The 25,969-nt window shown below is 47.8% G+C and overlaps 13 protein-coding genes across 13 annotated transcripts; 4 read left to right on the forward strand and 9 right to left on the reverse strand.

The window, feature by feature from the left end:
* Positions 1–151: 151 nt before the first annotated feature.
* Positions 152–760, reverse strand: F4807DRAFT_459636 (uncharacterized protein; the record flags this gene model as incomplete). Its single annotated transcript, XM_048001400.1, has 1 exon — positions 152–760. One exon carries the CDS (start codon positions 758–760, stop codon positions 152–154), a length of 609 nt encoding a protein of 202 aa, XP_047855317.1.
* A 277-nt stretch (positions 761–1,037) lies between these two features.
* On the reverse strand, positions 1,038–3,050 carry F4807DRAFT_422677 (oxidoreductase domain-containing protein). Its single transcript, XM_047997707.1, has 3 exons — positions 2,630–3,050; positions 2,418–2,551; positions 1,038–2,345 (listed from the first exon to the last, which is right to left on the reverse strand). Exons 1-3 carry the CDS (start codon positions 2,740–2,742, stop codon positions 1,348–1,350), a joined length of 1,245 nt encoding a protein of 414 aa, XP_047855318.1. The 5' UTR covers positions 2,743–3,050; the 3' UTR covers positions 1,038–1,347.
* Positions 3,051–4,101: 1,051 nt separating this feature from the next.
* F4807DRAFT_59027 (uncharacterized protein) lies at positions 4,102–5,417 on the reverse strand. The gene is made up of 3 exons (XM_048003239.1): positions 5,353–5,417; positions 4,775–5,276; positions 4,102–4,715 (listed from the first exon to the last, which is right to left on the reverse strand). The coding sequence occupies exons 2-3, from the start codon at positions 5,172–5,174 to the stop codon at positions 4,507–4,509; spliced, it is 609 nt and encodes a 202-aa protein (XP_047855319.1). The 5' UTR covers positions 5,175–5,276; positions 5,353–5,417; the 3' UTR covers positions 4,102–4,506.
* Positions 5,297–6,044, forward strand: F4807DRAFT_59035 (uncharacterized protein). The gene has a single exon (XM_048003240.1). The coding sequence runs from the start codon at positions 5,418–5,420 to the stop codon at positions 5,928–5,930; it is 513 nt and encodes a 170-aa protein (XP_047855320.1). The 5' UTR covers positions 5,297–5,417; the 3' UTR covers positions 5,931–6,044.
* Positions 6,045–7,346: 1,302 nt separating this feature from the next.
* Positions 7,347–8,993, reverse strand: F4807DRAFT_467064 (oxidoreductase; the record flags this gene model as incomplete). The annotated part of the gene is made up of 5 exons (XM_048002444.1): positions 7,347–8,205; positions 8,289–8,517; positions 8,555–8,556; positions 8,629–8,854; positions 8,912–8,993. 5 exons carry the CDS (start codon positions 8,991–8,993, stop codon positions 7,839–7,841), a joined length of 906 nt encoding a protein of 301 aa, XP_047855321.1. The 3' UTR covers positions 7,347–7,838.
* An 866-nt stretch (positions 8,994–9,859) lies between these two features.
* F4807DRAFT_59095 (amidohydrolase) lies at positions 9,860–11,650 on the reverse strand. The gene has a single exon (XM_048003241.1). The coding sequence runs from the start codon at positions 11,561–11,563 to the stop codon at positions 10,130–10,132; it is 1,434 nt and encodes a 477-aa protein (XP_047855322.1). The 5' UTR covers positions 11,564–11,650; the 3' UTR covers positions 9,860–10,129.
* Positions 11,651–11,957: 307 nt separating this feature from the next.
* On the forward strand, positions 11,958–12,869 carry F4807DRAFT_59098 (uncharacterized protein). The gene has a single exon (XM_048003242.1). It carries the CDS (start codon positions 12,257–12,259, stop codon positions 12,770–12,772), a length of 516 nt encoding a protein of 171 aa, XP_047855323.1. The 5' UTR covers positions 11,958–12,256; the 3' UTR covers positions 12,773–12,869.
* Positions 12,870–14,574: 1,705 nt separating this feature from the next.
* F4807DRAFT_467068 (uncharacterized protein) lies at positions 14,575–16,935 on the forward strand. The gene is made up of 2 exons (XM_048002445.1): positions 14,575–15,457; positions 15,616–16,935. Exons 1-2 carry the CDS (start codon positions 14,770–14,772, stop codon positions 16,281–16,283), a joined length of 1,356 nt encoding a protein of 451 aa, XP_047855324.1. The 5' UTR covers positions 14,575–14,769; the 3' UTR covers positions 16,284–16,935.
* F4807DRAFT_451325 (RNA-binding domain-containing protein) lies at positions 16,662–17,750 on the reverse strand (the record flags this gene model as incomplete). The annotated part of the gene is made up of 2 exons (XM_048000227.1): positions 16,662–16,920; positions 17,005–17,750. The coding sequence occupies 2 exons, from the start codon at positions 17,748–17,750 to the stop codon at positions 16,662–16,664; spliced, it is 1,005 nt and encodes a 334-aa protein (XP_047855325.1).
* Positions 17,751–18,762: 1,012 nt separating this feature from the next.
* F4807DRAFT_59110 (heterokaryon incompatibility protein-domain-containing protein) lies at positions 18,763–20,597 on the reverse strand. The gene has a single exon (XM_048003243.1). It carries the CDS (start codon positions 20,278–20,280, stop codon positions 18,775–18,777), a length of 1,506 nt encoding a protein of 501 aa, XP_047855326.1. The 5' UTR covers positions 20,281–20,597; the 3' UTR covers positions 18,763–18,774.
* A 332-nt stretch (positions 20,598–20,929) lies between these two features.
* Positions 20,930–22,454, forward strand: F4807DRAFT_59150 (vitamin B6 photo-protection and homoeostasis-domain-containing protein). The gene is made up of 2 exons (XM_048003244.1): positions 20,930–21,275; positions 21,329–22,454. The coding sequence occupies exons 1-2, from the start codon at positions 21,096–21,098 to the stop codon at positions 22,358–22,360; spliced, it is 1,212 nt and encodes a 403-aa protein (XP_047855327.1). The 5' UTR covers positions 20,930–21,095; the 3' UTR covers positions 22,361–22,454.
* A 105-nt stretch (positions 22,455–22,559) lies between these two features.
* F4807DRAFT_422698 (cytochrome c and c1 heme-lyase) lies at positions 22,560–23,804 on the reverse strand. The gene is made up of 2 exons (XM_047997708.1): positions 23,031–23,804; positions 22,560–22,956 (listed from the first exon to the last, which is right to left on the reverse strand). Exons 1-2 carry the CDS (start codon positions 23,681–23,683, stop codon positions 22,677–22,679), a joined length of 933 nt encoding a protein of 310 aa, XP_047855328.1. The 5' UTR covers positions 23,684–23,804; the 3' UTR covers positions 22,560–22,676.
* A 151-nt stretch (positions 23,805–23,955) lies between these two features.
* Positions 23,956–25,695, reverse strand: F4807DRAFT_422699 (Diphosphomevalonate decarboxylase). The gene has a single exon (XM_047997709.1). The coding sequence runs from the start codon at positions 25,416–25,418 to the stop codon at positions 24,267–24,269; it is 1,152 nt and encodes a 383-aa protein (XP_047855329.1). The 5' UTR covers positions 25,419–25,695; the 3' UTR covers positions 23,956–24,266.
* Positions 25,696–25,969: the final 274 nt, after the last annotated feature.

Genomic DNA, 25,969 nt, shown 5'->3' on the forward strand with positions numbered 1-25,969 from the left:
AAGCACCACAATCTCCCGAGAGCTAGTGATCGCTAGTGCCTGTTGGAAAGGTCGAGAACTCTCCAATTTCGTAGTGACGCGACTTCCGTAAGCAATGTACCTAGGTACGGTAGCATTGTCAACCCAGGGAAACGGAACGTATTGAAGAAGTTCATTTCAACATGAAATCACTCAGACTTAGACCAAGTCCATTTTGAGGCTTAGATGTAGAGGATTGAGCTTGTTGAAGCAAAGCCTGAAGACCTTGCTTCCTGCTCTTTGCTCTTTTCTTGCTGCTGGCATTGGCAGAAACCTTGACCGGTTCAGGGGCAGGAATGGGTTTATTTGAGTGCGAAGCACTAAGGGGCAGAGGCTTTGTTAATTTTGGCAGACGACGCCTAGATACAGGTGGCGGTGATGGAACGGGGATATCGGTGTATTGTCCACACATCCCACAAATAAATCGTTTTCGACATCCGGGCGTTGACACTTTCTTCTTGTCTAGACTCTTAGAAGCGCTTCTCCTTTGCACATTCTTCTTTCTTTGGGTGGCCTTATTAGTTTCCAACTTAAGCTCACTGCCTTGACCCGGGATCATGATATGCCCACAAGCACCGCACACGTGTTGTCTCTGCATATCTGATCGTTCTATGTCATTATGGAACATCAGCGAGTCTCGTTGCGCCATAAGGTATGCCGAAGTCTCGGGAGCCGTTTTTATGAGAAGATGAGCAGCATCCGTGAGGAAACTTAGGTTTTGAGAAAGATCATTGCTTGCCATCATAAAATATGAAGCACCAAAATTAAGCGGTAGTTGTTGGATTCTGTCTTCATTTTCTGATGGCCAAAGAGGTTAGGAATTTGTATGATCCACTAGAAATTTAGGGCGATAAAGTCCTTTGCCGGAGAAAAGCTAATCACCTACATAAGCTCATATGGCTTATTTATGTATATTTATGTATATAGGCAGAACCCGCATCTCGCTTCATGCAATAAACGGTGAATTCACTCTCTAATTGCCCCCTTTTTATACCGACCTCAACTGTTTTTCGGTTTATGGTACGAGTTTTCTTGATTTATTTGATGCTGTATATACCTTATGAATCTCTTACCCTCCGATAATTTAAATCATTTGATATGATATATGTATAGCTAGTATGATGGAAATAACGTATATAATCATCTCAATTAGATTCCTACGGAAGCCATAAATTAAGAGAGCATATAAAGTCGGCAGGAAGTAAGAAACCCTTCCGTCCTTTCAAATAAATGTCCAATATTGATCCTCCTTATTATGGAGGAATTCCCAATTTGATATCAGATACGCGCCTCGAAGGTGAATCACATCCTAAGTGCACAACGTGCACCTTAATCCGCCAGCTTATACTCACTCGTGGGCCGTAAAGGTAACTTTGCGGCCGTATATGCCATATCAATCATCTTCATAGTATTGATCGAGTCATCGCCACTCACCCACTGCTGCACATCACGCCCGCGGACTTTGTTGACGAACTGCTCCAGTTGGTATCGGTAAGTTGGCCAGCAAGACTCGCCCGGCTGGTCAATTCCAACTTCACTGAATGTATAAGCCTTAACGGTCTTACTACTCGTCCATTTCTTGATGTGGCCAGAAGCGTCTCCGATTTTCCGTGTTATGAATTCATCGTCAATCTGGATGGAATGTAAATACGTCGGTTGAGCAAATGTCGAAAACTTGATCTTGCGTGTGCGGACTACTTCCAGTCCCTCTGGCACTTTGACACCAGAATCTGCGCCAGACACCACGATTGGCTTGTGCATTACGTGTACGTCAGGCGACAGGCGATCAAGCGGCGCTTTTAGATCGCCTTCCATCTCGCCATGTCCGCCGCCTCGGAATCGATATCGCACCTTGAACAGACGATCGCATTTCGTGTCGTTAGGTCCAGGCTGCGTGATGGATTCCTCGCAATCCTCTGCCAACCCGCCAAACACATGAACCAGAACACTAGCTGTGTATGCGCCGAGATCCATGAGCGCACCACCTCCGAGATCGTATCGATAGCGGATGTCATCGGCACCAAATTTCCACCTCGGGACCCATATCACGGCCTTGGCGCTAGCAACTTCGGCCGGCGTAACGTAGGACATAAAAGCCGTCCAAGCCGGATGGAATAGGTAGTGCGCTGCTTCCAAGAGAATTGGAGCTTGAGGGCCATCTAGCAGAGGACTCTTGAAGAGGGCCTCGGCTTCTGTCGAGTTGTTTACTGAAGGCTTTTCTAGGAGGACGTGTTTTCCAGCCTTGAGGGCGCGAAGGGCCCACTCGTAGTGTAGCCCATTTGGCAAGGGAATGTAGACACAGTCTATGTTAGGGTTATCGACTATGTCTATGAGTGGTAGCAGATATTCCAAATTAGCACCGAACTTCTAGTGAACAATGGATCCCGAGAAGTGCATACCTTGATACGATTTTGCCACTTCTGGTATGCCATGTTTCTGTGCAAACGCGTTCGCCTTTTTGGGATCTCTGGCGGCTACAATATGAATTACTACATCTGGATGAGATCTCGCTGGGAGAATGAGAGCTTGCGGACTAGGTCGAGATTAAAATAAATTTTGAGTTAGCTAGCTCCCTGTCGTTCCGCGAAGGATCGGACCAATTTAAACATACGCGATATCAGCTGCGCCAAGAATCCCAAAGCGAAGCGGCGCAGTAGATTTAGAAGCTTGAGGCGGGTTAAGAATTAACCAATTTCGCCGGGCGAGGCCGAATAGAGAGGCCATCGTAAGTGCTTATTGCTCGTGTCTTGCTGGTACCTAACAACGACGCCGGGAGCTAGAGGTAGTAGCCCTACTTAATATCGTCAATATGCCGCGAATCCCTGTAGTTCGCATTCGACTACGAAAATGCTACACTACATCTGAGTAGCATTTCGATGCGAGGTCTAAATGATGAATGGAACCGAGAACCTAAAATGAATGGTTAGTTACCTAGTAAGTAAGGTCTAAGAATTACTCCTCGGCGAGGTCCCCGGGTTCCGTTTCTACCCGTTGAAGAAGGTGCTTTGGAGAAAAAGTAAATTTACAGTTATGTTCACGGAAGTACGTAAATAATATTTTTTTTGCGACATGTCTGTGGTGGCCTGTTCGTACATCTATGCCAAAAAAAATTCTGAGCGTTGGAAAATAGTTTTGGCTATTCCTAATATAGCAGTGGATATGCAGCCACGACTGGTAATTGTTAGACGAGTACCTACATATGGTGATAGTCTGGCGATTAGCAAATTAGACAAGTAGTACATAAGGTTATATGTAGATTTACTTGTATAAGTAAGTACTTGTTGTTACTGGTAGTTGGAAAACCATAAGCTTACTAGGTACTTCTTAGATTATATAAGTACTTAATCAAAATAATTCAAAACCCTAAGGCTTAAATTACTCGAATTATACCAACGCTAGAACTATAAATAATAAGTAGGAGGAAAGAATTAGAAAGGATAGAGTCTTATATTGGCTAAGTTCTCTTAGACCTTGGATCTCATTGTGGAGATCTTAAATAGGTACTAGTACAATATTAATCGCACCTTCCTGCCATGTACACTCCATCTGTAGGTAAGGTTGGGAATAGCTTCATACAATACATACCGCAACAGTCAATCGCTTACGTAACATCCTCCCACCTATTCGATGTTCAAGCATTTAATCACTCAATCACTCAATCACTCAATCACTCAATCACTCAATCACTCAATCACTCAATCACTCAATCACTCAATCACTCAATCACTCAATCACTTAATCACTTAATCACTCAATCATTCATTTAATTAAAATACTTACCTAGCTTACTTCAAAATCAAATCATTAAAGTAACATGCCCTGGCACTTAAGTTTATATGAGCAAGCTTGTACCTTACATGCTGAGACAATTCTAAATCTGGCATCCGAAGTACTAACTTATCGACGCTAAATCAGGGAAATCTGGGGCTAAGGCGGATTCTTTGCCCCTTTGGGCAATATTCTTAGAAAAATATTTTTTTGGCATAGTTGAACGAACAGGCCGCCGTAATGTCACTTCGTACCCCCTAGGGGTTAAGTTACCACTGGGCAGTTGCAACCACCGTTTGTAGGTAGACATACCTACACAACAACAAATCAAGGAAATAAAACTTCAAAATATCAATTGATCGGATTAACCTCCAAAGACATTAGACTCGAAATAAAGTTCTTACTACGATTTGGCCTGTCTAGCTCATTGAGATATTCGTACTGCTAGGCGCATGTAAGAAATCCAACGATCTGCAAGCCACATGCATTACCTATACACGGAAACATTATGCTTAAAAACGTTCATGGCACTGGGAGGACGGACAACCGAAGTAGATTAATAAAGTCGGCTTGCGCGCGTTATATTTACAAATGCTATAAGGTATCCAAGCATCTAATCATGAGCATGCAGTATCCTGTCCATAAAACGCTTTCTTAAAGTCAAACTCCCCCAATGCAGGCATCCACTACCCTACAGCTACTTTCGAAGGTGAATCACATTTATAGGATGCCGCTGAGAAGACCATCAACGGGGGCAAGGAGTCCACCAACGACGCTGTTCAAGTTACCGACAAGGCCGTTGACTTCGTTAGCGACGTCACCAACAACACCGCTGACGGCGCTGAGGGCGAAGTTGACGACGGGCTTAGCAATGGGCTCGACGGTGGAGAGGACGAGTTGAAGCTCAGGCTTGACGGCCTTAAGGGCATCTATCGAGTTTCGTTAGCATCACTGCTCATTACATCTACATAATACGTCTTATACATACCAGAACCAACACCGTTGACAAGCTTCTGGGCAGTGGACTGGACACCGTTGGCGATGGAGAGAACGCCGTTCAGGAGAGTGGGGACGTTCTGGAGCTCATCCCCAACCAGCTTGGGGACGGTGTTCTGGACGAGAGGGGTGACATCGCCGACAATCTTCTGGACCTCACCAGCGATGTTGAGGAGAGAGCTCTCAAGCTGGGGGACGAGAGCGGAAGTGCTGACGTTGACACCAATCAAGGCCTCAACGTTGGCCAACTCGTTCTGGACGTTGGTCTGGACAGTGCTGACGGTGCCGAGGGCGACGTTCAGGATGTCGAGGGCACGAACTTCCTTGGCGGCCGGGGCGGCGAAAGCAGAGCCGGCTGCGAAAGCGGCAAGAGCGAAGTTGGTGAACTGCATTATGGCGGCTTTAGGTGTTTTAGTGGAATTACTTTAAGTAAGCTAGGAGGCTGATAGCTCAAGATATCAAGGAGTGACTGAGTTGGAAATAGTAGAGAGCGACTGAGTGAGAGACACTGTAAGCTGATCGTTGTTTGATGAGGACGGGAGACAAGAAAAAACTCAAGGTTATGCTGACAGACAGAGGTAGATATATACGTAGAGGCTGTAGAGACTGCACTCTCGCCTACGGACCCCTGACCTATGCATTCAATCTCTGCCATGCCGATTCTGCTATCATCCACTTTGGTGAGTCTATCACCCCTTCGGATGTCGTCACTGGTCAAGGGTCTTAGAATAGCGATGGGCATTTTCTCTCCTCTCATCTCATTGGCGAGTGGTATCTGGGCACAAAATCTTGGCGGACCAAGATGGCACACTCCGGAATGGGTACCAGCAGGATGGATTCAGGTAGGATTTGCGGTAATTGCTTCACAGAGCTTGACTTCGAAGTTCCTTCCATATCAAGCGATAGTGGAACTATCACCGTGCGTTACAATCCACCAACGTGGGTGTCAGGCAGCTAGACTAGGGCTCCCAGTGAAGGAACTTAGCCCCCGCATGGCAGTTCATGGTAGAGCCGTCGATCACAATGTTACCTACTTGACCCCATGCCCCAAAGCCTATTTAGGCCTATTTAGGTCCATTTGTGCCGAAATAGTGCATCCTCTCTATGTTAAGCGCATCTTTGGCGTCCGCCTCGTCCGTTGCCGCTAGGAGATGGATGAATTTAAGCTTATCCGTTCGTGCTGGCGCCTCAAATCCCATCAGACTCAGGCTCAAAAGAAGCTATCGTGTGGCCAGCTGTCATACGTCCTCCATCCACCAGGACGAAGACAGAATAGCTGCATACCTCGACTATTTTCGTCTGCTTTAGCTCTCCGCAGATCAATGGACGAAGATACCTATCCAGGATGCTTATGACTATCAAACGTTATACCTAGCTATTCTAGCTGATCATAACTAGTGCGAGGGCTTTTTAAATTGGAGAAATAAAATACAGAACTCACAGCCCTGCAGATGCCCTGTCGGCCTGTAAGCTTGGGAGGTTTGTATTGGCCCGCACGTGGCATATTGGAAGCTCCGTGGAGCGAGGCCAGCAGGCTTGACAAGTTCGTCGCCGACGATCTCGTTTGGAATACAATATGCGGCAGCATCGTGCGGCATACTATGCAGGTACTCACCGACTACATCCGACCTCTTGATGGGACTTCCTAAGGGTCTGTTGGAGTCCAAATTATCGATTTGCGACTCCCCTGCCACCTTCGAATAGAGTGATTTTAAATAAAAGCGAACTAGTTCTACTAATCTAGGTGATGAAAGAATTGCACGCTCTAACCCCCAGCCTGCTCATGATGGGGGCGGCCTATAATAGGGTCGTATTATTGAATATTCATCGACGGTTTGCATCGCGACATCGCAATGTACTATTAGATGCAGAGATCCCTATTTCTTTGCGCGGGATGGGGCCCTAGTAGGAATGACGTCGCTTTTGGAGGTTTTTGTGTTTTGGCACTAAAATGACACAAACCCCTAACAAATACCCAATGTCACAATATCGAGACACAATGAGGTAAAGAAAGATTTTTCGATGAAATTAAATGCTCCCAATATACCTGCACCACGCATCTCGGGTAGACAAGGATATACGACACCATACAACACCACCCCTCTCGTACCTGCATTGAACAATACCCCTATCAACATTACTTACTCATATTTCTGTGTTTACATATTTATATCCCTATAGACAACTACGTAAGCCTATTCGACATAAGACGAGCTAGTCGATCTTATGACAATGTCATCTTCCGAAAAACTTATGATTACCTATACAATGAAGCTATCATGACTATTACGCGCTTAGAAGACATCGCCGTGTTTTGTCGGATACTCTTTTTATAGACGTTGAAACTTTCCTTTTCTGTCAAGCTGAAAATCCTCCCAACCGGATAGATGTTGACTAAATAATACGAGCACCACATGACCGAAAAATAACCTGATGAAAACCTTCCGGCTTCATGTTTGACTCTGGCTAAAACTCCTAAGCCTCCTAAAACTTCTCGGCGTCAATGCTGCCGGTCGACACGTTGAGAGCGCACGGCCGTCCTGAGACGAAGCTAGTGGAAAAGATAGTGTCATTAACGAATACTCGTGTGGACTCTTGCTGGCGACCGGGGTAGGCGGAACATGCTCGGCCGAGTTATTCCAATAGTTCCATAACATCGCTAAGTTAATAGCGACATTGCAACGTTTGAAAACCCTCGGGTCAGATAATAGCTTATCTGTTCCGCTTCTGTTTCTTACGCGTAAGTCCACGGGCATTTGTTGGGAGTCCTTGCGGCGAGTCCGGAGTTAAATTATTACTTGAAGTCTCTGAAACACCCCTATATCCATTAACCCCTTTAGCTCGGCCACCATTTGCTTTGCTCTTTGGAAATAATTTTGACTTCATTTCTAGAGCCAGTGTGTTAACCATGGCCGTGTCCTTCGCAACACAACGGCCACGACACTTCCAAGGCGCGATGCTGAACCGTTGAAGATAGCCAAAGGATTTGAGCGATGAATGTGTGGAGTTATTTTGGCATACTATGGATTCTACCATTCTCAATTTCCGTACCTAACTTACACGACCTTCGATAGGGCATTCTCGGTGTACAACCATAACTCGTGAGCCAACTCCTCGCTCTTCGCGAAGTTATCCAGCTTGTCATTACTCAGTATCCCAACCGGCGTATAATACGCTCCACTCACGAGTTCATTTCTACTCGCACCAGCCGCCGCCCAAAGTTGGCTCAGGCGACCCTTTTTTCCATCCACAACACCGACCCCCATCAGCCAGTTTGCAGCATATACCAAAACTTTTCTCATATTTGGCAGATTGTTGACGAGGTCCGTGGCCACGACGCCAGGATGGACGGAAACTGCTTTGATGCTAGGATATTGGCGCGCTATTTCGGCTGCGTACAGTATATTCGCTAGTTTGCTTTGCCTGTCGAATGGGGGTCTTCAGTCAACCCTTCATATACTATTGTGTAGGTGTGTATGGGTTGTCGCAGGAATGGAATTCCTTACGCATAATGGAAACTAAACCCCGGTATTCCCAAGTTCTCTTGCTTAGAACGCAGAGTGTCAAATTCTATGCCGTTCTTCGGGTGCATGCACCAACCAATAGACGTCAGAAGGATCAGTCGAACGTCCGAGTCTGGCATCTCTGCTGTCTTTACCATGGCGGGCAGGAGACGTCGGATTATCATTGCGTGAGCAAGGTGATTGACGGCGAAGCGTATCTCAACCATCTTCGCTCATAGCTGGAGGGTTATCCATGATCCCAGCATTACACCTAAACATCATGGGTTAACTGATCAGTCTGCGATGCAAAATCGGACATCAAATAGGGGTTAAGTGAATTAACATGAGAATGTCGAGTCGTCTATAAGAGAACTGATCGCAGGCTTCCTTCACTGATGACAAAGACGTCATATCCATTTCAACGAAGGTCATTCCCACTGCTGGGTTTATCTTCTTTACATCGGCAATAAGCGACTCGCCGGCTTGCGTGTTGCGGCCCGTAAAATATATGTGGGTAGGTTCATGTCTCGCAAGGGCTTCGACTGAAGCACGTCCGAGACCAGCAGTGCCTTCAAATCATCAGCATGCTTAGACAATCATGAAAGTGGTGCTTTATATAGACGAACCGCCTGTCACGAATATAATTCTGTCCTGAAGAGAAGGTATATCCTTTTCAGGGTCGAAATCAACCCCGGACGTTGTAGGCATTACGGTGATTTTAAACATAAGATAAATAAAAATGGGACCCGCGGTTTGGTGGTTACTTGTATCTTTGCTACCTACACAGATCTTGAGATCTTATGAGCACATGGTCATGAAGGAGGAATAAAGTGAATCTAGGAGTACTACTCTACATGATATTCAATCTCTAAGCATTTATTCCTTATGAAAAACACCGCAACCATTCAATTTTCCTGCAGACAATGTGACTCAAGTGATGCTTACGGCAATAGTTGGCGATGTCTTCAAGAGTTCCATACTAGGTCTAGCGGCGCATGTAGGATAAGTAGACGACAGATACGCTATTCCTGCCCAGGCTTAGCCCATCCCAAGGCTATGGTCTGAATTAAGCTCCCGGGGCTAAGCCGCCCTAAAGGCAACAAAAACAGGAACCAAAATACGTGCATATATCTTCGATTCGGACAGTTGTTAGATACCGAAGCTGTTCCAAGATATACCCAGGCGGTCCAACAACATATTTCATTCATCCAAGAGTCCTCAGGCTCCATTTGATATCATGCATCCCATGTTCTGAAATGGATCCGTTCGATAAAAGACGCCCAATAAGCAGAGTAATTCTATGAAATGGCGTATCGGATTTCAGAAATACCTAGAGCAGTTACACGAGTTATGGCGTCTATTTCATGTGTCCACTAACAAGCTCTTGCGGTCTAAAATTTGAAGTTAATGGATTCTTAGGTTCGAATGAAGAATGATGACTAGACTAACCTGTCCGATGCAGCCGAAAGGAGAAAACGTCAAGTATAGCGAAGAGAATATCAGAGAAATTTTGTCTTTACAGCACAGAGAATTAATTCAGCTAGGATCTAGATAAATCACTAACACAAGTGATACATCTTCTCAGAGCTCATTCGTGCAGACTCCTCCACTTACTGGAAAAGGCTCAAGGCGCATCTAAAGTCTCCAAGCATGCGAGATCAACAACGAATGATCCCTCCCATGAAGATGATCTTTGTGCCGATATGGTGGTGAGCTTGGAGGGGTTGATGAAGTGACGACGAGAGGATGGCAACACATAGATGAAAACCCTTGAACCCTTTTTCGTATATTTAACACAGAACCCCATGGGCTCGATGAAGCCGTCACCAATGTTTAGGCTAGCACTACGACTCTTCTCCCCAAGGGCCAACTCCGGGTCCCTTTAGAATCTTTCCACCCTTCCATACCCAACCAATATTCGTCTTTTCTTGTAATATTTTCACATCCTCTACGGGATTTTGAAGCAACCCAAGTACGTCGGCCTCGTACCCAACCTTCAACTGACCCGTCTTCGGAGCCTGTCCTCCCACGCTCAAAGGACCATTAGCCGTAGCAGCCTTGATGGCTTCCAAGTTACTCAAGCCAGCCTGCACTGCATAATCCAACTCCACCGCCATATTAAAGCCCGGCGGCGTGTCGGTTCCCAACGCAATCGGAACACCAGCCTCGATCGCCAGCTTATATGCCGCCAAGTGGTTTTTACCGCACAACTGAGCCTTCTCCCACTGCTGCCGCGACAAGCCCTTACCGCCTGACTGCAATAACATGTCGACGATAGTGCGTGTGGCAATCCACACCGTGCCCTTCTCCTTGATCAAATCAACACACTCCTGATCCGCAAACGAGACGTGTTCCACCGTCGTAACGCCGGCCTCCACCGCCGCTATAATGCCCGGTTTCCCGTGGACATGCGCGGCGACAGCCCTATTCTGCCGCGTCGCCTCCTCGACAATGCACCTCAGCTCCTCAGGGCTGAACTGCGCGTACAGCGGATTATCATCCCTCGACATAACACCGCCGCTCGCGAGGACCTTGATACATCGCGCGCCCCTGCGGATCTGCAATCTCACAGCGCGCCGGCACTCGTCGACGCCATCCACAACAACGCTCATGCCTGCACCAAACTGGCCCGCCGACACGCTGCCCACGCCGAGGTTGAGCAGCACGTCGCCGGCCGGCAAGCTAAACACGTCGCCGTGGCCCGCCGTCTGGCTCAGGCACGCGCCCGCGCCGTACACGTTCGGCCCCACGATCGAGCCGTCCTCGATGGCGCGCGACACCTCGCACCCGTACCCGGCCACGTCGCGCAGCGACGTGTAGCCCCGCTGCACGGCCTCCCAGCACCCGCGCGCGAGCCGCGCGCCCGCCGCCGCAGGGTGCTCCGATATGAAGCCCAGGAAACTATCGCTGCTGCCTTCGGCCTCGGCCTCGCTGTCCCCGCCGAAGTGCACGTGGCAGTCCCACAGCCCCGGCATGAGGTACGGGACTGCGTAGGATTTATGCGGCGCGGACGTGTACGCCGCGGGGATGGAGGCGCGCGACCCGATCCAGGCGATGAGCTTGGATTCGATGACCAGCGCGGCGTTCGGCACGGGTGCGCCGTCGCCGGGGATCAGGAGGTCTGTGGTTATGATGGTGTAGGTGGGCTTAGTACTGGCTTGAGAGCCGTTGGCTGCGTCGTCGTCGTCGCGCCGCGGCCTTATCGCGATGCCGAAGCCGGTGGAGAATACGCGGCTTGGTGGCCCTTCGGGCCGTTGCTGGATCGCGCGCCTGGTCATCCTGGTCTTTGGCTTTGGAGTCGCGTGAGCTCGTCAATTGAATCTTAGGGGCGAAATGACAGGAGTTGGTGAACAATAGCTAAGAGAGTCAGTTTTTTCGTACATACCTAGGTGTACGAAGCTAATGCCTGGATTGGCGAGGCGGAGAAGTGCGACGGTTCGATGCGACGGCGCCTAATATGGAAGGTCAGGGGTAGATACATGGGTCAATACTAGGTAGTAGTAGTTTATGAAATATAACAATTGAATGCGCGTACGCCACAGAGATAAGACTTGATTCAGGGCATATTTTCCATATTTTCCAACTTCATAAGGTTTACGTATGTAAGTTGTAGGTTGCCCCCTGAATGTGTAGTGTAGGTAACATAAATTTGCGGGTGTTGTCCTCCTTGAAAACACATGTAGATGCAAAAATCCTACGTAAACGGTGACGCAAGATTGTAATCTGTAGACCTTTATCCTTCGCATATCTCAACGTCTTCTAAGACAATGGCTAGATGATAGATTTAACCAATCTCCTGACTTCCTTTTGTGTTGGTATAAAGGACACCTAGATAGCAAGGGACTTGGCAGATATAACAATGTCCTTTGATACACATAATAGCATTGTCACCGGTGTAAATGTGTCTAGGTACATAAGCTAAGCAAGAGAAGTCTTTGCTGGAGTAGATCACCAGCACGACACTCGATAACATGGACCCGCACAGCAGAATAGATAAGAGGGAATTGCCGTACTTGCAGCTTAAATGCTTGAGAGAGGAAGAAGGGGAAAAGGCGAGGCAATGTGATATTTGTGACGCTCAATATCGACTTCACTGCACCCATCTCTCATTTGCTCAGTGTGCTGAGTTGAAACCTGCAAGATACAAGGTTGAAGCTGACGGAGATTGCGATTCCATCTGTGTTTACGAGTGTGGACATGCCTATAACAATAGACGCCGCGTAAGAGGCAGATTCCATGGGAAAAGAAAGTATCGGAAAGGGACTTGTATCGAATGCTATCGTGCGCTGATATTCGATGGAAGGGTAGGCCGAACAGGTAAGCCGAGGAGTGCTAAAATATCTCGTAAGGGGAGCGGTGAGGATATCAACAAGCCAATTCGGAAGCAGAGTAAGGCTACTCAGAAGAAAGTACTAAAGAGATGGATCCGTAGAGGCCCGATGAGAGGCAATATTGAGCAGAGTGGAGAGAAGATTGAACTATTCTAAGATAGCGAGTTCTCTCATTGCGGACCTTCCCAAGGTTCGGAATGTGTTATTTGCAGGAGGATATATTGAGCTGATTGGAAATGTTAGTTTATTCTTGAGTGAGAGATAGTAGTAGTATTATTTGACCAACCAAGCTAAAAGTATCACGAGAATGGAACTGTTCGTTCCCCCTTTTCCGCTCTTAGCGCCTTTTCCATAAGGTAGGTAGCTCAATGACAGTTCAACGAAGGTTCAACGAAGGCTCAGCAACAGCTAAGCAACAGCTAAACCTATACAAGCCATACAGGAACAAAATTATATCAATTCATTCAGCAATTGAAGAGCTTCATCTTGATATACGTTATATTATTTTAGATAATTTAAATAAATAATTATAGGTGCTTGTTATTGGTATTGTTGCTTGGGAAGAGCAGTGGGATTATTAAAGTGCGATAGATTTAATTGGTTAAAATTATTAATTACTCCAGGGCTATAGATACGTATTATAACCCCTTATAGTTATAGGGCCTAATAGCGCTAAGCCCCTTAATAATACAAGGTTTACACCGAAAAAATACAGTGTTAATACAGTGCTAATACAGTAATTATATATTGTAATTGAGAGTTTTGAGGCTTTGGCGGTTTAGCTCATTTGGCGCACCGTCTGTTTGTCACCTTCGCATTCTGCACTTTCCATTTTTCGTGCTTTCCTCCACTTACGCAAGTAAACTTAAAAAAAGCAGAAATTTTTAGACGTGTCACTTTTGTTCCTGATTAGGTAAAGCTCACTAAAATAATAGGAAAGAGTGTGACTCCTAACTGACAGATATCGACAACCATCTTGAAAATGGCAATGGCGCATGGGCCTTTGTCGAGTAAGGTGAAGTACTAGGTACTTAAGAGCTCATCAGGTACCACATCACCTACTAGTCGTTGTGTACCTAGCATATTGACATAGTGGTGAGGATCTAGTGGAGCTGATGATCTATGTCAGTAAAGGGGGGGTTATGTGGATATGGGCCTGAATAACCTCATTATTTAATATCGTGGATTAGACAATATTAAAACAACTGTTGGACCCTGTAAAGTACATAAGGCACCTAAAAGTAAAGACTCGTGTAAGTTTGATAGAACACTTGGGTACCTGCTTAGGTCGTAGGGGTACATACTGAGTAGGTACCTTCCTCAATATAATAAATCGCCGGCTTTGCTGTCACTGTTTTTTGACTCATCGCCGACCTCGATCTCTTAAGGAAGTCACCAAGCAATTACAGTGCATATATGTCCTTCACCCATCCGCCGTTCCGCCGTTCTTACCTTCTTCACTTATGCACTCTTCACCAGCTCTTCATCCTCTCTTCACCTACTCTACTATCTACATCTCACATAACCTACATAATATTGTCACCTTCCACCCAATATTTCTAGATTGCAGATCATTAGCTATTCACACACAAAAGCATTCCCTTAACTTCCTCCTTAACCAGCTTAAGACCAATCTTTCACACCATACCTCCCTTTCTACTTCATACTTCAATATCAGCACAATTCCATTGACAACTGGACTACCTAATCATCGAACCTCTCTTGCAAAAAAGAACTCTCAACTACTAAGTATCATTGCCGTGGACCTCTAGCTGTCAAACAAAGCAAGGCAGACAATTACTGCGTAGAGGCTCCAATCACTGAACTCGAAGTCTCCTCTTATTCAACTAACATACCTATTTATCTGACATAACGGACAAGGATTGGCAAGATGTCTGGAGAGATGTCTAGTATCATTAGCTTTCCTGACCCACGCCACCCACTTGCCCACATAACATCGAAGAATGACAAGAGTTATTTTTTCATGCTGCCCCTCGAGGCAAGTAATTCCTTCTATTAAACACCACTGGCTCATCAATCAACTAATTATCTTTTAGATCCGAATCGAAATCTATGAGTATGTTGTAACAGCTGCTCCAGAGGTCATCTATCCCAAGCAAGTAACAAAAGGATCCAACAAGTTCATCCGGGGAATGTGGGGAGAATACCGATGGAAGACTAGTTATGACATCTGCCCAAGCAAGCCTATCCTCGAGGTGGATGAACCGGTACCATTAGACATCGTCTCCCTCGCACGTGTCTCTCGAAGGGTATATCATGAACTAGAAGCATACCCTGTCTTTTACCGCGTTAACACTTTCGGGTTCGAGTTTGTCGAACATCTCCATGTATTCCTAGCGGCCATTACCCCTAAGCGCAGAGCAGCGATTCGACGGCTTGAAGTATCCATATATGGGACTCACGCTGACCGCGACCTTCACCGCGACCCTCACTGCGACCCGTGGTGCTCCTACCGTCGAATATGGGATCCTAACAGGCTTTCCCAGTTACCCTCTTTCCACCCTAAGCCTTTTTTCCTGTCTTTGCTCAGCCAATGCAGAGACATCAGGGAGTTCCGCGTACAACTAAAGCACATAACGGGCCCAGAATACTTGAAAGTTCTTGCGACGTTGCCTCTTGATGCAGCCTCTCCGTGGAATCTACCATTTATCCGGGTCGGGAGCTACTTAAGATCTCAAACATTTTTTGTGTTCGGGGAAACCCCAACCATTCCAACGCTAGCTCTGGAGCATATGTGGTCCATCAAGTTGAGTGATGCTCAATTGAATAGCCCCGAATTCGCGGAGCATATACACTGGTCGAAGCAGTTCCACTTAGCGAGTATTAAGTCCTGTTTTTATATTACCCCTTCCTAACTACCCGTACTTATCATCTCTCGTGCCATGAGAAACATGCATCCCGATTTCAGATTTCTCTTAAGCATGTCTTTGTCTTCCCCTTAATAATCTTGAGTCACTACTGATACTGATACCGTCTAGTGGCTACTCGCAGGAGACGCGCACAGGAAGAAGGAAATAGGTTTCCCAAGTGGTTCACGGACCTGGGTGGACGACAACCGCTCGATGAGGCTATCGGGGCCGCGGGCCTCGACTTCTCAGGAGAGGACCGGGTTAGCCAAGATCGCGCCAACAGCACTGTTGGCCCCATCTCGTCTCGAACGAGACGCAAAAAATGGACGATACACTCGCCAACCGGTGTACTGAACTACCAGCAACCCAAGTACAGTGCCGACGGGATGCTGGTGATATGGAACTATCGTGTTACTGAAGTTCGCTGGAACGACTCACACGAAATCGAATGCAAGTTAAAGTACAGCGAGCCTGATAGAGTTCCTGCAACTTCGTGGGAAAACGTAGAAAGTGTGGTGCGCACGTCGGCTGGTGAGCATACACTCTGCGTATTCTACGATCAAACTCATTGGGCCGCCATAAAAACAATGTATTGCAATCGTGACCTCAACTGTTCTCAGTTGTTGGGCACACCATCCCCAAACGACGTCTTCGAACTTGTAGGCGACATCAACAAGGTCTTATCAGAAGTATATAAAGATCATGAACAACGTTCCGAGAGGAAAAAAAGGTTGGAAGAATGGCGCCAGGTGACCGATAAGTGGATGACTACGATTGGGCAAATCAAGGGGGAGTAGCCGCGCACGCTGACAATGCGGCGAAGGAGCGTGGTAGTGAATAGAGCTAAGGGGAGAGAAAAGAAAGGGAAACGGAAAAGGAGTTAGCAGAAGAAAAAGAGGCTTGTTTTGAAATCTGAATGGGAGGGAGGCAGGGGCTTCTTGATGAAGCTAAGCTGCTGATCACGAAGGTACGGGGGTACGGGATATCGAAACACATCGGACGATATCTAGAATGCCTTCAAAAAGGGTGTGCGTTTTACAATAATTATTTCATAACCCTACACGAGAGCCTAGATAGAGGCATAGACCTATGATGAACTTTCTTCAAAGAAGTTCTCGCCTTTCTCCATAAAAGCAATCATCTAAGGTGAAATATTGTCGCGTGTCTATTTAGATTTACGCCTGAATTTCACTCTCCTGCTTGATCGGCTCATCTGCGTCATTAGCATTGAGATTATCCCTTTCCTGCCATTTGGGCGACCGCCCACTGGCAAGGTTTACTTTCAATTTGCTGCCGCGGAAGTCGATACCATTCAATGCATCCATAGCCGCCTGAGCTTCCTCTGGCGTGGCGAAGTCTACGAAACAGTAATCGTGATTGCCAGGCTTCGAGCGCGCTGATTGGTTGGCCATGATTCTCTTGCTGATCGCATCGCTTTACAACATGTTAGATTTTTAACATGTTAGGCGGCAAGCACCTACGTTCTCTTTCAATAAGACTTTAGAGGAATAAACTTACACCTGGAAATCTTTGAACAACTCGCTCATCTCGGCAGAATTCGTCGCGTGGTCAAATGTCCTAGACAGGCCACCAACGTATAAACGTTGGCCGGCGAAATCTTTCTTATACCGCAGACCTTCTTTTCCCGACTCGGGAGTCTGCTCACTGCGGGGACTGCCCTTATTCCAGCGACTCCAGCGATCTAAGCCGGCAGATTTTTGACTATCACTGCCCTTCGGCACACACGGTCGGCACTTGACCTCCCTACCGAGGAGAACCTTTCCATTGAGCGTAGTCATGGCGCGGTCAGCAGAGTCGCGGTCCGGGAACTCGACGAAGCAGTAGCTCGGGTTCCGGCCTGTGAAATGGTCTATAGACATGTGGATAGACTCAAAATTTCCAAGCTCGTTGGCCTTGAGGATCTCTTCGATGTCGTCTGGCTTAGCTTCATATCGCAAGTTGCCTATATAGATGCGACGCCCCTCAGCGATGGCCTTCGCGACACTGCTCTCATCAGACTGGGGGTTTCCATTTGACCTCTCGCGGTTGATGTGATGGCTTCCGGGAACCCAATTGTTCCGCTGTCGAGGACGAGGTTCACTTCTAGGCTCCCCATCGCCGGCAGCGGTATCAGTGTGATTTGTTCTCCAAGACGAAGTTGTTGTGCGGCTTTGATAAGGGGCTCTGGGGTTTCTAGCCGGTGATGGCCCCGAAACTCCCATCCTCCAATTTGACGAATCCCGCCAGTTACCCGAGTCCGACATTTTGGATCCAGATGTAATTCTAGTTGATCTCGACGACATTGGAACGGACGGGAAAGAAACCCCTAGCTATGGGTATGTTGGGTGTAGTCGGGGAATCTTGGATGATTGGCGGATTTCTGGAACTAGTCAAGATGTGTGGAGTCAGCTAGCAAAATCCATCCCTTTATTAGGAGAGACTGTCCGAAAAATGTTACCATATCGGAGCTATATTTAATCGGTCGGGACAGTTCGTTTGTAATCCGGGCTTAGCCCCCATATTCAGGCCACCGTTAGATTAAATTACCATCAAGGTTCCTAGGTAGACTTTACGCCTTCCTCCCATTTCAGGTACGCAAAGACATGAAAATCACACACCCGGTAAGATAATCACCCATTGATCGAATAAAGACTCGTAAAACATGGAGTATCTTGATTATCTCGAGCGGGTGAAAATATTTGAGTAGAAGTTTCCACTTCTCGCTTTCCCCCGAAACCTTCTTCAGGACTCAACGAGCTCCATTTACGCCACCGGATACCTATCACCAGCAATCGGAATGATAAGGGGCACCTCTGGCTTCTTGCTCCGCGGCTTTAGTTACACAAGAGAAAGAGACGGAGAAAACCGAGCTGGATGCCGAGTACCTCTGCTTGGCAGCAACTAGCATAATATTCCTAGAGGATATTAATACGATTGACCTGGAAAGCTGGTTGCTCATTAGACCTCCGATGTTCTAGCGTCAAAAAGGATCTTATAGGGGATACAAATGAATCACCAATCATCTCAAACTCGAAATTGGACCAATCTAGTGAAATCGGATACTTCTTCGTTGCTGCTATGCGCTCCTCTTCTCCTTCTCCTGAGTTTCGTTCCTTAGGGGGATGCGAAGCTAAAGGTTTAGCTCTGGCGATCTTTGAGTGCTGGTTTTCTCGAAATAATAAATATCTCGTCCAAGATGAGCCCCATCTGTTTCTGATATCGTCTGGACTCACACCAGCACTGCAGACAATGTCGCCAACTTGAGTATGCGATGGACCAATTCCTATTTCAAGTCTGGAAGCCCCTTGCTGACCAGAAAACGTGATCGGCAGCATCAAAAACACCAAGCGACCTTGCATTTTCCTGGACACGTCTTCGATGTAATCTGCGATCTTGAGACGGATCTAGTCTGGTCCATCTAGCTTCCCCTCCTGTCATTATATGAAGTAGTTGGGCCAAAAGCATGTTCATCATTTCGTCGCTCCAATCTGTAATGGTTTTATTGGCTATTACTTGCTTTGCAGCCCATTCAAGTAGCTCATTTATCCATGAAGTAGCAACAGCAGGGCTTGCACCTTTAGGAAAACACCTAAACATGTGTTTAACTGACCCTATATAATAGGCGTCGGGTAGCACGAGCATGACTTTAGGCGTATTGCAGGTGGAAAGGTTTAAGTCGTCATATTCGAGTCGAATCGGTACTCGCGCCTTGGGTAGACGCCAATCGGGCGCCCATGAACAAAATCCGTTCAAACGGGAACCATCTGCCCGAGAAATAGCCTCCCGCAGGAGTTTGCCAAAATTTTCGCTTCCTTCCCATGTTGGGCGCCGAGCACTTGAGGCTACCGCAAAACCAAAGTCTCTGAAGACTTCCTCAACATCTTTCGTATAGTCGACGTCAATGACGATTTTCTCGCCGTAATCCTGGTCGTCTCTAAACGCGACGTCTTCAGCAAGACCCGCAATGGCGTAAATTGTATCTCTAGAATTTGAACAAGCCGCGTCTGAAAAGTCGGCAAGTAAATCGAGTATTCCCTTCTTACGCCCCGCGGCAAGGCCTACATGTGATGTCCAACAGCTCTTGAAGATCTCGATAAGGGTTCGACCCCTAGTTACGCGTCCCCAAGGTATTATCGTAGGAGCCAACAGAACTCTGAGCCATGGAACCGTATCTTTTCCGCAGAAAAGGGTAACATTTGGGTTCAGAGAAGCTTCCTGTATGATCCAGCGCCTGCTAAACCAAGGAAGACGGACGAGTCCATCTAAAGCACCTTGTATATCTTGGATTTCAAGGTCATTAGCTGCCTTCATACGGTTCGTACTATGCAGATGCTGAGTCAATCTGGCAATATTTCTCACATGGGCAGAACCTTCTTGGTCATTACCAAGCCAAACCAGCACAGAGCAGGCACCGCGATATATTTGCGCCATTCGCGGTATTTGACCTGCCTTTTCATGATCGTCGGCTTGGTTAATACATACCGCGTCGACCCAGAGATGTCGCACTTCAGTTGGTAACCTGAAACGAACTAACCCATCGCGGAGAGTTGCGGTGATCTTGATGGATGAAGCTTGGTCAATGATAATTTCTTCATTAAATATGGGTTCACCCCAAGTGTAGGAGACAGCATCGAAGAGGAGGTCGTAGTCTAAGTTCACATGACGTAGACTGGCGTGTAAAGGAGCATTGGTATCTATTGCTGGCTGAAGATCTAGTACCCGCGTATAAGTACTCTTAGGGAGAGGAAGGTATTCATATTGTGGCAGGGCTCCCATTTCCACTTTTTGTGCCATGATACAGAATTGGAGCCGTAGGGTATTCGTTATGGTTCGTGAGCTAGCCGTTTTTCATGAAAGAGTCGGAGAAATCAGGAACAACCAGTCATACACTTAGAGGTCAATCTCAACCCATGCCTTTTTCGTTATGAAAAGAATCACGTTGGTAATATTTCATAACCCCTGAGTCCCTGGACCGGAGCAGAATTGTTCCGACCCAGATTAGGGGAATCCTACTTGCCTGGGTACCTGTGCTATTCATTTTCTGTATTGATAAATGGTTGGCCTCTTTCAGGTAAACTCATGGAAACTCATGGATTTGCGTACTAAGTGAGACTTAATAATTAATAATTCAAGTTGATGAAGAGTCGGTTAAAGGAAAAAAAGTGGTTGAGCTATTTCTGTAGAGTTTACATAATCAATAATATGTGGGCATCGATCAACGTAGGTCAGCATTACGACATTGAGGCTGAAATCCAGGTAGGTAGGTACACTAATTGGGTAAAGTAAAGCACTATAATTCTCTATGATTCAGCGCCTTACCTGGTTTTTAGCGGGATAATCGTAAATACAACGTGGGGCAATCGCGGGGTACAGGGGTAGTAAATGCTATTTCGTTAGGCCGTTTCGACTTATTGAACTTATTGTTTGCTTTCAACTTCAACCACGACGTCGGTACTCACCCAGTAACAAATCTCAAAAAACTTTCTTTTACACTACACGAAAATAAAAAGAACTTTAACAGTAGATTTTATCATAGTAGCGACCGCGACCGTGAGAGTTTCCTCAATAACCACCACTCTCTCACTCCCCTGTGGGGAAACGTCGAAACAATGCCTCCAAAGCTTCTTGAGGCGTACAATGATTCTGGCGGATCACAATGCTACGATGACGACGGAAAACCACTTACACCCAAGACCATCCAGAACTACATCGCAGAGTTAACGGACGTCTTTCTTCCTGTCGGCTACCCAGAATCAGTGACTCCCGATTATACACCTTATCAAATCTATGTATGTCTTATTGCTACATCGCTTTCGTAAATATTTACTAATATGCCTTGCAGGACTCACTCCAGGCGTTCTCTAGCACTATTGCAGGGTTGTTGTCATCCCGAGCTGTGCTCCAGGGTTTCGGTGTTGGAGATTCGACTTCTTCAGCAACGGCTGCAGTTCTCCTGACTGTCTTGCAAGAATCTACCGGCCGCTTGGCCACTATCTTATTCGCCCACCGATGTGGTCAGGCTATCCAACCAGAGTGCAAGTTTTACCGTTTTCTTGCCGATATCGTGAACGATGCAGCTCTATTCCTCGATGTGCTTGCACCTGCCCTCCCCACCTACCCTAAGGTGTTAGCACTTTGTGGGGCCGGCGTTCTACGCGCACTCTGCGGTATCTCGGGTGGAGCTGCGAAAGCCGAGCTCAGCGCTCATTTCGCCAAGAATGGTAATCTAGCGGAGCTTAACGCCAAAGATGGCAGCCAGGAGACCGTCATCAGTCTTCTGGGCATGCTGGTCGGTAGTATCTTCCTGAAGTTTGTGCATGGGCGCAACGCCGTCTTGGCTTGGATGGTCGTACTTGTTACCATTCACCTGTGGACGAACTATCGTGCTGTCCGCTCAGTGGAGATGCGCACACTCAACAAGCAGCGATTGTGCATCATGCTGACGGAGCTTAACTCTCATCGGGCCAAGGTTCCAGATGGAATGGTGGATTGGCTCCACCCAAACCAGATCGCAGCCAAGGAGAACATTCTGATGTGGACCAAGCCCAAGATTTCCTTCGCCAACAGACTCCCGCGACATGGCGACATTACGCCTGACGATCTTTCGGCATTCACCAACGTCCCCTACATTATCGTGTCGCGAAAGGGACACAAGACTATTTGGATGAAGAAAGAGGCAAGGGATATCGATGTCATTGCAGCCTGGGCACAGGCTTGCACTGGACAGCCGTATATACCGAGTATATGGTATCGATCTTTGAAGCGTGCTGGTTGGGACGTCCAGACCAACGCACTTGAGACGGGATCACGCATCCGTATTGTGGTAGACGAAGGACGGGAGCCTGGTGATGAAGAGCCCAAGAAGGACATATAAACGGGAAAGGGGGGAGTTATCTTTACAACGAGTGCGTCAAGGCGTAATGGAAACCGGTCTGGCTTGTACCTACGATACCCCCAAGATATGTTGTGCTTTCTGGGAAATGGGCCTGAGGCGATAGTTAGGGCAAATGGAAATCAATGATCACAGGACTATACATCCATAGATGTGTTAAATCGGAATAGATGAATGGCGATCCCTCTATACCTATACCAATACTTATACCCACACCGATACGCCTTGCTATAACGAGGACTGAAGCCACATATGCTCATAATGTACAGGAAGAACTATCATATTCTAACAAATCCTTCTATACCAAACCAGCGGCTCGCATAGCGCGCATTTTGACTCCCTCCCAGGTATTCAGCTTCGGCCGCACGTCGAGGTAGAAGGAAAGCTTCCCAGCTCCTCCACCACCGTTACGGCCAGCGTAGAAGTCGATAATGTACTCGATCTCCTTTCCACACCTGTCAACGACCCAGTCGTGCCTGTCGAAAGGCGCCTGGTACCCTAGAAACGTGTTGATGCGAGCCTTAGGCGACATACGCGTGCTTAGTCCGGAGAAGGAGTGCAGGCGCGGGCCGCCACAACTATATTTTTTTGCAATAATATTAGCATAACATCACCGAGTATAGAAAAAAGGGGGAGAGAAAAAGAAACATACTCAGACCCCCTGACCCAAGGCTCCTCCCACTCCTTGATCTCGGCCCACGCGCGCTCGTTGACGGCGTTGTGGATGGGCACGACGGTGCGCATGTCGGCGGCGCGCGGGTCGTGGCCCTTGCGCTTCATGGCCTCGAAGAACATCTTCTCCGACGGGTAGATCCAGTTCCCCGAAGCTTGGTCCGCGCCCGTCTCCTGCTCCGTGTTCGCCGGCCTTTGGTCCGTCGTTTCGCCCGGCTTCGAGGACCGCGGGATCGTCGAGATTTCGCGGTTGGTGGCTAGCGGGGAGGAGGGTTGCTGAGGTTGTTGATGGTTGGGAGTGGAGGACCAGAAAGGGATGCGGCGGGGCAGGTAGGTGGTCCAGGATGAGGACGGCGAGCTCGACGCGGGATGGTGGGGAGGATTTATGGACGGTGGGGAGAGAGCTGCGGCGCGGGCTTGTTGCGTCCATACTTCCCGTGCTTTATGGTCTACGGGACATGTCTCGGCGTCCGCTTTCGATATGTCATTCGGAATCGGTGGATGTGACGGGGGCAGCGATTGCGACGGTGCTCCCTCCTCCGTACCGGCCGTTTGAGCTTGTGACATCCATGCCTCTCTGCTCTTATGGTCGACCGGGCAAACGGATTGCGTCTGGGCCTTGACGTCCGCCATGACGATGGCAGTCCAATGCGTCGATATGATGTTTAGAGCTTTGTACAGCCACGAGAAAGAAGTTATAAGCCGGATGTTGAGGTCATTTTCGGCCGGCGGATTCTTCAGATGTTAAATGACGTGACTAAAATTCTAAAAATTTCTTAGGTCGCGCATCGCATTGGAAACTTTTTTATGGGGACTTGCTCCTGCCAAATCGGAATCTGCCGATTGGAAACCGGGTAGAGGGGACCCTCCGAACACCTAGGCACTTTTACCGGGTAGGCAGGTGCGTTTTAATTGATATATGATCTATTTCAGGTACCTAAGGCAGGCAAGTACTGTGCATAAATTGAAACATGCAGGTGCAATGCTTTTATGTTATTAAATGGTATATTTAAATGATATCAGGATCCCTTTCCCCTTTTGCCTCTAATGCAAAGCGCTCCGTATTTGTATATATGTGACCAACAAATTCCGCTCATCTTGTCCAGCCTTCGATGTTGGTATCGGTGGCTTACTCATCAAGAAACCAAAAGATTCGTGAACTCCGATCCAAGATCTAAAACGTCGTCTCTCGATGTCGCTTCTTCATACCAGCCATTCATGCCAAGTGCTGGTCAGTCTTTATCGGACCTTCGCCTACTCCGGTCTGTATAATTCTGCTTACACCGCCCTTAAGCAAGCTGGATGTAGCCTCGTCTAACGCTACAGCCGCAGAGCTGTACGCACTAGCGCCGTCCTTCCACCCATCTGTCGCTTGGAGCAGCTTGTAGAATGTTCCCACAACCGGACCGCTGTTCTCCTCTAGATAGTACACCACGGCGTTCGGGCCAGCGTCAAACGTGTACGCCGCGACAACCTTGCCCGCAGCCGCGTTAATCGCCTCGACAGCCCTAACAGCCGCTCTGGAAACATCGTTCATATAGTAAATAGGCGGATACGTGTCCGCACAACACGCGTGAAACGAGTTAGAATCCTTCATCGTAACCTCAGCGAACTTAGCGAAATCCCTCTCCTTCACAGCAGCCTCCATCTTCTCCATATGAGCAGGCACAACATGCGAAATACGGCGCTGGAACAGGTCGGACGTGGCGACGGTCTGCTGCATACCGGAAGTCGAACTAACGCCCTTCTTGGCGGCCGACACAACCAGGACCAGGGCCCGCATATCGGGCCAGTGGGACGCGGGCGCGACCTCGACGGCCTTGGAGTCCAGGCCGTCGGCCCGCGACCCGCCCTGCCACGCCACGTACCCGCCGAACAGGCTGCGGCAGGCCGAGCCGCTGCCCTGGCGCGCGACGAGCGAGAGGTCCGTCGGCGTGTTAGGGAGTTCGTACAGGTCCGCGATGGCCCGCACCAGGGCCGCGAAGCCGGCCGCGGACGACGCGAGACCCGCCGCCGTAGGGAAGTTGTTCTCGGACACGATGCGCAGGGGATACGTCGAGAGCTTGGGCAGCGACGGGTCGGCCGCTTCGAGGGCGGCGCGCCGCGCGCGCAGCTCCCGCAGGCAGGCTTGCGTGCGGGCTCCGCTGATGTCGGAGGCTTCGCCGTTGAGCGTCAGGCTGTCTTCCTGGCCTTGGTAGGACGCGGAACAGGTGGCGGTGGTGAGGGTGCGGAGGTCGGCTTGGGAGAGGGTGACGGACAGGGAGGAGTTGGTGGGGAGGTTTAGTTTCGGGTCGCGTTTTCCCCAGTACTTGACCACCGCGATGTTCACGGGGGCGGTGGTGCTCGCCTTGTAGATCGTGTCGGCCATCGTTATAAAATTCGGTATATGGTATAAAGTTGTTGTATTATGTATGCTTCATTAGTAGGAGGAGAGAAAGAACGGTCAGGCACTAATGTTTTTTATTTATGATGGAGCTAGAAGAGGGTAGAGGGGTAAGGACGATCGCCAGGGGGACCAATTCAGGGCCAGTGCCCCACCTCCATCCCACCAGAATATGGATCCAGCCTAACCCAGCTGGCAGCTGCTACGGCGGAGCACAGGGCTCAGAACGAAATAACGAGAATTTAATATATAAGTGCACGCCTAATGGGAATTTAGTGTTGTGCACGGATCATTTACAGCGCGCTAGACGCTTTTAAGGCGGAGCTAATGCACGTTTCAACTGTAATTGGATGGATTGCGCATGTACTTTTTTAATATAACGGAAAAAATTCGTTTAACGGGGTAATTTTTTTAAAAAAAAATTATTAAAATTTATTAATTATAATAATAATAATAATAATAATAATAATAATAATAATAATAATAATAATAATAATAATAATAATAATAATAATAATAATAATAATAATAATAAT

Source organism: Annulohypoxylon truncatum (genome assembly GCF_022578515.1).
Source record: "Annulohypoxylon truncatum strain CBS 140777 unplaced genomic scaffold F4807scaffold_12, whole genome shotgun sequence".
In the NCBI taxonomy this organism is placed as follows: domain Eukaryota; kingdom Fungi; phylum Ascomycota; class Sordariomycetes; order Xylariales; family Hypoxylaceae; genus Annulohypoxylon; species Annulohypoxylon truncatum.

Coding starts and splice junctions, on each gene's coding strand:
- F4807DRAFT_422677 (XM_047997707.1), bottom strand. CDS start 2,742: ATGGCCTCTCTATTCGGCCTCGCCCGGCGAAATTGGTTAATTCTTAAC. Junction 2,552..2,629: donor CTTGGCGCAGCTGATATCGC/GTATGTTTAAAT, acceptor ATCTCGACCTAG/TCCGCAAGCTCTCATTCTCC. Junction 2,346..2,417: donor AGTGGCAAAATCGTATCAAG/GTATGCACTTCT, acceptor TACCACTCATAG/ACATAGTCGATAACCCTAAC.
- F4807DRAFT_59027 (XM_048003239.1), bottom strand. CDS start 5,174: ATGCAGTTCACCAACTTCGCTCTTGCCGCTTTCGCAGCCGGCTCTGCT. Junction 4,716..4,774: donor TGTCAACGGTGTTGGTTCTG/GTATGTATAAGA, acceptor GAAACTCGATAG/ATGCCCTTAAGGCCGTCAAG.
- F4807DRAFT_59035 (XM_048003240.1), top strand. CDS start 5,418: ATGCATTCAATCTCTGCCATGCCGATTCTGCTATCATCCACTTTGGTG.
- F4807DRAFT_59095 (XM_048003241.1), bottom strand. CDS start 11,563: ATGACCAGGCGCGCGATCCAGCAACGGCCCGAAGGGCCACCAAGCCGC.
- F4807DRAFT_59098 (XM_048003242.1), top strand. CDS start 12,257: ATGGACCCGCACAGCAGAATAGATAAGAGGGAATTGCCGTACTTGCAG.
- F4807DRAFT_467068 (XM_048002445.1), top strand. CDS start 14,770: ATGTGGGGAGAATACCGATGGAAGACTAGTTATGACATCTGCCCAAGC. Junction 15,458..15,615: donor GAAGCAGTTCCACTTAGCGA/GTATTAAGTCCT, acceptor GATACCGTCTAG/TGGCTACTCGCAGGAGACGC.
- F4807DRAFT_59110 (XM_048003243.1), bottom strand. CDS start 20,280: ATGGCACAAAAAGTGGAAATGGGAGCCCTGCCACAATATGAATACCTT.
- F4807DRAFT_59150 (XM_048003244.1), top strand. CDS start 21,096: ATGCCTCCAAAGCTTCTTGAGGCGTACAATGATTCTGGCGGATCACAA. Junction 21,276..21,328: donor ATACACCTTATCAAATCTAT/GTATGTCTTATT, acceptor TATGCCTTGCAG/GACTCACTCCAGGCGTTCTC.
- F4807DRAFT_422698 (XM_047997708.1), bottom strand. CDS start 23,683: ATGGCGGACGTCAAGGCCCAGACGCAATCCGTTTGCCCGGTCGACCAT. Junction 22,957..23,030: donor CCTTGGGTCAGGGGGTCTGA/GTATGTTTCTTT, acceptor AAAAAAATATAG/TTGTGGCGGCCCGCGCCTGC.
- F4807DRAFT_422699 (XM_047997709.1), bottom strand. CDS start 25,418: ATGGCCGACACGATCTACAAGGCGAGCACCACCGCCCCCGTGAACATC.